The sequence below is a fragment of the Leopardus geoffroyi genome, chromosome B1 (genome assembly GCF_018350155.1).
Source record: "Leopardus geoffroyi isolate Oge1 chromosome B1, O.geoffroyi_Oge1_pat1.0, whole genome shotgun sequence".
NCBI classification, from domain to species: domain Eukaryota; kingdom Metazoa; phylum Chordata; class Mammalia; order Carnivora; family Felidae; genus Leopardus; species Leopardus geoffroyi.
In genome coordinates, this window is record NC_059327.1 from 152,690,784 (window position 1) to 152,699,931 (window position 9,148).

The window sequence follows — 9,148 nt, forward strand, 5'->3', positions numbered from 1 at the left end:
CGTTAATAAGCTAGATAACATTGCATTTGCATTACCAAATACCTCTTCTGTTTCTTTTTGAAATGTTCCTGCCTGCACAAGGCATATTCAGTTCTGCTCTTTCATGCTGCAAATTTTATACAAGACAAATTTAACACCTATGGGAAAGGACTTTCATTTGTAAGGCAATTTCCATGAATGGGTGGGTATAAGAGTATCTAATTCTGGGGTTCAGTTTGAGGAAGCCCATTAGGCTATATACCTAAGCTATGTTCTCCAACAGCTCTGTTGTTTGATCTATACCAGTGTTTCCATTACTTATTGCTATATAGCAAACCAGCCCAAAATTTAGTGGCTTAAAATGAAAATTTATTTTTTCTCCTAATTCTGTGGGTGACTGGGCTTAGCTTATTAGTTCTTCTGCTGTATATGACTTAGCTAAGGCCACTGATGTAAGCTGCACTGAAAGCAAGTTCAAGGGAAACCACAATGCCAAGTCTGAGGTTGATGTGGGAAGGGATTATACATAGGTATGAATACAAAGATCTGGTTTTCACTGGGAACTACCACATGATAATCTACCTCAATCCACCTGTTTTTTCCCTTTCAAGTGGTTCTGAACTTGAGTGAGGAAGAGGATTAGCATTTATCACAGTGCTAAAGCACCCATATTCTTTCCTTTATTGATACCATTTTTCCCTTAAGTTTTCCCTATTTCTCAATAATATTTGTTATATTTCTTTTAAGGTGGCTGTCCTTTCCACAATAAACATAAGTTCTATTTCATTAAGAGGTGATTTTTTTTTTTACCAAATATTTATTATTTCTTTTTGTTTAATCTTTTTAATGTTTATTTATTTTTTACAGAGAGAGAGAGAGACAGAGCATGAGCAGGGGAGGGGCAGAGAGAGGGAGAGACACAGAATCCGAAGCAGGTTCAAGGCTCTGAGCTGTCGCACACAGCCTGATGCGGGGCTCGAACTCACAGACCCTGAGATCATGACCTGAGTCGAAGTCGGACGCTCAACCAACTGAGCCACCTAGGGGCCCCTATTTGTTATTTCTTTATATTTCTACAGTTGTCATGTTTTAAACTTGCTAATACCATGTTGTGTTTATGTGTGGGAGGTTAAAAAAAAGTTTCATCATTTTATTCAAATGTAATCTATCAAGTTCCACTTTAATGTAATACCTCTGGCCTATTGCTTTTCCTCAGAGTCACTTATAAGAAAATAGATAATACAATATTGAGGAGTACCATTTTGTTTCGATTAAGAAGGATAGTATGAAATTCAAAAAAAAGAAGAAGAAGAAGAAGAAGAAGAAGAAGAAAGGAAGGAAGGAGGGAAGAAGAGGAAGAAGGAAAAGAAGAACCAGAAGCAGAAGCAGAAGCAGAAAAAGAAAGAAAGAAAGAAGAAATAAATGAAAGAAGGGAAAGGGAGAATTGCAAAAAGGGAAGGTTAAAAAAGGAAAGAGAGTAGACTTAATAAAGTATATGTTATGGCAAAGAGGATAATAAAGAGATTGGCCCACTTAGTCCTGAACTACTCTAAATAGCTAGATTTCAAGAAGATATATTTTTTGTTTTCATACAAATTTTCATACATATAGCACTCTCAACACATATAGGACACAAGGGCAATGGAAATAACTGGATTTTCTAGAAATACATTCCAAATCTAAACCAAAAATGTAGACTAATATAGTTAAATGATCTTCTAGATCTCTAATATGGAAGGCATATGATTTGTATTATTTTTTTCAGCATTAAGACAATTGTGCACTGATGTATTCACATTTTCTTATCCTTTTCCATTCATGATCATGCCATAAATATTAATAAGAGAAGTGGAGATTCAACGTGGAGTAATGGGATTGAGTAAAGACAACTGATTCATGGAATTCTGGAAACCACAATAAATAAATAATATTTGAAGGAGCTAGTTAGCCTGCAGATAGAGTATGAAAAGAAAAAAAAAATGATAGCTGTAGCTAAACATTTTAAGAATTGCCATGTAAAATTTTTAAGCCTTATTGTCTGTTATTCTAGAAGAAAAAGCTTAAGATCAATATATAACACTTACATGGAGGCAGATTTGAACTCAATGCAATGTGAAGCTTTCTGGAAATTAGTTACCTAACAATAAAATTCAATTAAAGATTTTCTTCATTAGAATTGTGTTAGTAGATATAGCTACTCTTTATCAACTACAGAAGAAATTGCTGCACTGGCTGGAGTTTGAACTAGATCAAATAAGACTCTTTCTGACCATCAAATTTCTTAAACTTTATCATGATAACCTTCATAAAGGTTTATGGTAATTACCCAGGTTTAAAGGGAAGAGAAACTAGTGTTTATGTCTAATATTTTAAGGCAAATTAGCAATTAAAAACTCCTGAACTGGGTTTGGGTCTAATATTATTTAATGTGGTACGTAGGCATTTCTGATTGTTTCACAATTTCATTGAAAAATAAATGACTTGCTCTGAAAATTTCAGGTAGTTTAAACCATAATATCATTCCATACTGATTCTTTTAGCCAATAATTCTATTCCTATCCACCTTCTCTGTGTTAAAAACTAATGATTCAATCAAAACCCAAAATATAGCCTTCTGATAAACAAATATAGTTATTTCTTACTTCTTGCTCCCCTACCACTCTAATAAGTGCTATAAAAGAAGTCTGCACACTGAACTGTAATTGTTACCTCATGTTTCCATGTTGTTACTTAGATTTTGAGGATCATAAGTCAGAAAATATATCTATATTTTGAACCTCCTGTATCAGAGACATTTCCCTATTTCAGAAACATTCATTTGAGTAGACATTTATTATGTGTTGTTTGGTGAACATTAACCTTTTACCTTGCACATTGAATTAAGGGTCTATGGACCAAGGGCAGTAAAAGAACCATGTACTACGTACAATGATTCTCCTCACTATCTCTGTATGGTACAGATGGTCCCTGACTTATAATGGTTCGACTTACAATTTTTCAACCTTATGAGAATGCTAAAGCAATATGCATTCAGTAGAAACCATACTTTGAATTTTGATCTTGATATTTTCCCAGACTAGTGTATTGTGGTCCAATACTCTCGTGATGTTAGGCAGTGACGGTAAGCCAAAGCTCCCAGGCAGCCACATCATCACAAGGGTAAATGACCGATGCACTTCCAACCTTACCTGTACCCATGCAGCCATTCTGTTTTCACTTTCAGTGAACTACTTAATTTATTGAATTAAATTAGAGGAGATAATCAGCACTTAATGTTAAAGTAGGCTTTGTGTTAAATGATTTTGCCCAACTGCTAATATAAGTGTTCTGAGTATGTATAAGGTAAGCAAGGCTAAGCTGTGATGTTCAGTAGGGTTAGGTGTATTAAATGCATTTTCAATTTATAATATTTTCAATTTGCAGTGGATTTATCAGGATGTAACCCCATAATATGTTGAGGAAGATATGTATGTGCCATAGACCAGAAGCTAAACTGGGAGAATACACTGAATCTGGACCACAGACTGTTTTATTTGTTTGGCTTGCCAATGATTTAAACTGCATCTATTATGAACATTTAAAGATTAAATTTCATATAATAATCTGGATATCTGATTTTCATCTAGAAGTAGTCATGCTATTGTCCCTGCATTTCATCATCCTTGAGCCTTTAGGAAGGGCATACATATTCTGATTTGCCACACTTCCCACAATTCCCTATTATCTCCTGGCCACAAAAGCTAAAATATATGCTTACATTTATCAGCCTACAACAACATACTGTCCACTAGATTCTTGGTCCTCTTCACCTTTGGGGTTTGGAATACCTGCTCCAAATAATTTCTTCTTGAGATGAAATCCGGTGCTTAGCTTTCTAATATAACAAGGAGGTATATCCCATATGTCTTTTTCTGTTCAGGATATAAAGTCTTTAAAAGAAAAATATCAGGAAATTTATGGTGATGGAGGGGGATGGGGTGCAGTGAATAAAGGTTTATAGCAATGCCTTTGATTTATAAAGATGAAAGTCTTCTTCATTTCACCAGTATGCTAATACAACACAAGTAATCATACATATTCTCTTTCTAACACAAATACCATTAGCTTATCTGTAATTCCTTGACTACAGCTACAAGATGCCAAAATGGATTCATTCAAATGGTGGTATACAATCAGTGGCAAGCACAAACTGACTGACTACGTGCTATAGAAATGTCAATGGAAAGCAACACCCAAAAGTGTTTGGGTATATAGGCTCTGATGTCAATCCTAGCTCTGATACAGCGAGCTTGCTCTGGGACAATCAACTAATCTCTCTGTACCTCAATTTAAAAGCCTCTAAAGTGAAGAATATAAATAATGTTTACTTCTTAAGAGTTTTCAAGGATTATTGAGATAAAACTGTAGTAAAGTACTTTGAAAAATGTCCAGCCCATTAAAAGGACTCAACAAATAATAGTTGTTTGTCTATATATAAGAAGGTTGGACATTAATAAGTAATACTCAGTGTTATGTTTTAGCATAAACCCTTCTCAGCTTAAGTATTTAAGAAGTAAAATTTGAAATGTACATCTTCACAATAAATAAACAAAATGACAAATGTTTGATTGTTTTTAAGCCAATGTTGCACAATTGATGGATGATTAATTTTCATTATTTATACACAGTTGCATTAAGAGCAACTGGTGTTTAACAGTTATTTAACTTTGATTCTGTCATTTAACAAAAAGAAGTATATTTCAAATGAAGCTCATAAATCCCATACTTCACCTGACAGAGTCTCAAATCTCACTTTTGTAAGAAATTATTGAAGTTGCCTCTCAATCTACATATCTGTTGCAATGCTTAAGGAATGACTTTCTTTGAGCACTGGCAGGAATTGCAAGTGAAATCTTCAAAATAGTAGCAAATGACTTTTAAAACTATCTCCCTGGATTCCCGTGAGAGGGACTATATAATTCTTGCTAACCTTAGCCAGGAAAAGGCAACTGGACTGAGTATTACCTAGAAATTTCTTCCCTCACTTGGGATTATTTTTCCTTTATTTTGTTTTCTGTTTCTCCCTATTAAATTTCCCTTAAAATTAAAACCTGAGGCAAAAAGTAATTTCATTTCAACAAGGGCACAAAAAATTAGAAATTCACTGATTAAACTAATAGTCTATATACTGCTCCAGATACAATCTGTACAATCAAGGGGACTGAGAATGGGCATTGACAAAGGGCATGTCAAATGATTTTGAGTGGGGTTGATGGCCAGCCTGAGATAGAATATTGTAAATTTTCTGTTATTTGCTTTTGTGATTGTTTCCAGATGTCCTTGGAGATTATAGTTGCTCAAATATAATTGTGTTGGTAATGTAGTAATGTAATGATTTTATTTCAAAAATTTGATACAAACCAAGAACTTTGACACTGAAAAATTGCATCTTCTTTCCAAAAACTTTTCTAGGACTCATGCCACTTACCAATACTGTTTAAATATTTTTTTATTACATTTATTTATTTTTGATAGAGAGAGACAGAGCACAAGTGGGGGAGGGGCAGAAAGAGAAGGAGCCACAGAATCCGAAGCAGGCTCCAGGCTCTGAGCTGTCAGCCCAGAACCTGACGCGGGGCTCAAACTCACAAACTGTGAGATCATGACTTGAGCTGAAGTTGGACGCTCAACCAACTGAGCCACCCAGGCGCCTGACCAATAGTGTTTAAAGTTTGGATGTCATACAATTTATTGTTCAAACTGAGGCACTTTTAAGAATGAAATATAATTAATAACTACAATAGAAATATAGGATTAGACTATCTCAGGCAAACTAGGGTATATAAGCACACTGATTATAAGAATATTTACTAGTGGGGTGTGGGGGTGGCTCAGTTGGTTAAGCTCAGGTCATGATCTCACAGTTTGTGAGTTTGAGCACCACATTGGACTTTGTGCTGGCAGTGTGGAGCCTGCTTGGGATTCTCTCTCTCCCTGTATCTTTCTCTGCCCCTCCCCCACTAGCTCACTCTCTCTTGCAAAGTAAATAATAAATAAACTTAAAAAAAAAGAATATTTGTTAGCTATTTTCTCTTTCAAATAATTTGCTTGGGTCAACAATTAAGACTTGTGGAACAATTATAAGAACTGCTTTTATATGACACAGTTTAGATGAGGTGTTTTTACAGAGAAACTAAAACAGAACAAAAAGCCTGTGGTACTTTAAAGTGAGGATGGTCAGAGGGATAGTGTTCCTCTCTCACTAGTTAGAACTATCTTGCTATATTGTCAAGGCTGGACCTTAGCCTGATCAAGCCTGGATTGTTTTATTTCACACACGACAATCTCTCATCATAGTGTCCTGCAACAATTGGATCTGAAACTAATATAAGTTTATCCTTCCTGACTAGCTCACTAGTAGAATATCTTACACCACTACTTTCAGATTGGTATAAAAGTAGTCCAATCATGCCTGACAATGCAGGATCTATGTGGGTCAGTGTATCTGCCCATTTGCTCAATGCTGCTGTTTCTGTTGCCTTCTAAAATATTATTTTATGCAACTTGAAAGAATTTGCTGGTCAGTTTATTTATATGTACGTATGTTTTTTTCTTTATAAAACTGCTATGGATCTGTGAGTTAAGAATTTTGTATCCTTTACTTTTGTCAGATAATGGTATAGATAAAATTCTGCATCCAAGAATCCATAAAAACCCATCCTTGGCATGCATTCTTCTCAGCAGGGTTCCTTAATTTTAGTGTGCTTGGGAATCTCATGAGTCTATATCCAGAAATTTTATTTATTTTTTGTTAAGTATTATGTGCAACTTCCAGGTAGTCTCTTTTTTTAAATCATTTTTATAATGTTTACTTATTTTTGAGAGAGAGAGAGACAGACAGAACATGAATGGGGGAGGAGCAGACAGAGAGGGAGACACAGAATCTGAAGCAGGCTCCAGGCTCTGAGCTGTCAACACAGAATCCATTGCAGGGCTTGAACATACGAACTGGGAGATCATGACCTGAGCCAGAGTCAGAGGCTCAACCGACTGAGCCCCCCAGCACCCCCAAAAATTTTATTTTAAAACTTACTGGGTAGGATACTAGGACTTAGCTATTTTAACAAAGTCCCAGATGATTTTAATATAGGTAGCCCATGGGCTTTGTTTTGTGAAATAGCTTTGCAACAGATATTGAGAAATAGATTCCATACAGGTAAACCTCCTATGAGGTGTTCCTGTATATGTTCCTATGCAAAATACCTTAATATCTTAATCAAGAAGCTTTTTTTTTCAATATATGAAATTTATTGTCAAATTGGTTTCCATACAACACCCAGTGCTCATCCCAAAAGGTGCCCTCCTCAATACCCATTACCCACCCTTCCCTCCCTCCCACCCCCCATCAACCCTCAGTTTGTTCTCAGTTTTTTTTACACTAATTTATACATTTTTAATTGGTTGCATATATTAACATGTACTATAAGATTATTTTCTAAGAATCATTACATAATAAATGGATACTGTAAAAAGATCTGATTAGTTAAAATTAACAAGCATTAACAGATACATACAAAGCTCAGCCTGATCAGACTGGGTGTGAGCCTGTAATGAAGCATGGGGCACCAGCCTTCCCAAGTGGTAGCCATCACAGGATGGAGGGGTGTGGGAGGGGTAAAAAGACCACAAGACCGTTAAAAAAATCAGATAACTAATTAGACACAGATTAACTGTAAACAGTTCTCTCTCCCCAGTGGACAAAAAGAATAGCTTCCGATGCCGACTTCACACCAGAACGATTTCTACAGCTTGCCTGTCCTGGCTGCCATACGAGGGCTGATGTGGTGGGTGGGCAGACCCCGATCGAGTCATCACAGGCCTGGGCTGGAGTCTGTCTGCTTGTGTCAGGTATAGGTATAGGGGTGTGTGTGAGTGTGTGTGTGTGTGTGTGTGTGTGTGTGTGTAAGGGTGAGTATGTTTGTTGGGGTTTCTTTTGGCAGCTGGATTTGAGAGATGACTTTATGTTTTGTTTGGAAGAGGAGAGGGGGCTTGTGTTGGAAGGCCTAAGTGTGTTCTTTGTTTGTGAAGGACTCTGTGCTCTGCTCTCACTGCCCCTTCAGCAACTGCAGCTTTCCGCCAAGGCCTTGGCCCGGTCGTTCTTGTCCAGTTTGATGGGTTTGGGGAATTCGTTGTATAGCTCCATCTCTGTTTCCTGTTTAAGTGCATTCTGTGCAATCGTCTGGAATGCCTGCTCCACGTTGATGGCCTCCTTGGCACTGGTCTCGAAGTAGGGAATGTTGTTTTTGCTGTAGCACCAGGCCTGTGCCCGCTTTGTGGCCACTAGTCTGTTTTCCAGGTCAATCTTGTTTCCCAACACCACGAAGGGGAAGTTTTCAGGATCCCAGGGACCGGCCTGGATGAGAAACTCATCTCTCCAGCTATCAAGGGTGTTGAATGTGTTGGGGGCAGTGACGTCAAATACCAGGTGCAATCTGCGCCTCTGTAGAAGACCACCAAGGGACTGGAACCGTTCCTGTCCTGCTGTGTCCCAGATCTGCATTGTAACTAGTCTGTCATCCACCATCACCTCCTTTGTCAGAAAGTCTGCTCCTATTGTAGCTTTGTACTGATTACTGAATTTCTTGTTCACATACTGGCTCATGAGTGATGTTTTACCAACTCCAGAATCTCCCAGGATGATAACCTTCAGCAACACTTCCTTCCTAGAGGTCATCCTTCAAACGCGGCCTCTCTGCTGGGGGCTCCGGGCTGGGAGCGTAGCTAGGGCCCCACCGAGGAGGAGATGAAAGGGAGGACAGAGGCAGAGAAGTCCAAGTTCCAGTTCCAGAGGACTCCTCGGCACTCCCCAAGCTTTCACCCTGTTCTCAGTTTTTAAGAGTCTCTTATGCTTTGGCTCTCTCCCACTCTAACCTCTTTTTTTTCCCCTTCCCCTCCCCCATGGGTTTCTGTTAAGTTTCTCAGGATCCACCTAAGAGTGAATACCTATGGTATCTGTCTTTCTCTGTATGGCTTATTTCACTTAGCATCACACTCTCCAGTTCCATCCACGTTGCTACAAAGGGCCATATTTCATTCTTTCTCATTGCCACATAGTACTCCATTGTGTATATAAACCACAATTTCTTTATCCATTCATCAGTTGATGGACATTTAGGCTCTTTCCATAATT

General features: G+C 37.6%; 1 protein-coding gene across 1 annotated transcript; it reads right to left on the bottom strand.

Moving 5' to 3' along the window:
• Window positions 1-7,880: 7,880 nt before the first annotated feature.
• On the bottom strand, window positions 7,881-8,790 carry LOC123595921 (ras-related protein Rab-7a-like). The gene has a single exon (XM_045473891.1). It carries the CDS (start codon window positions 8,690-8,692, stop codon window positions 8,075-8,077), a length of 618 nt encoding a protein of 205 aa, XP_045329847.1. The 5' UTR covers window positions 8,693-8,790; the 3' UTR covers window positions 7,881-8,074.
• Window positions 8,791-9,148: the final 358 nt, after the last annotated feature.

Coding starts and splice junctions, on each gene's coding strand:
- LOC123595921 (XM_045473891.1), bottom strand. CDS start 8,692: ATGACCTCTAGGAAGGAAGTGTTGCTGAAGGTTATCATCCTGGGAGAT.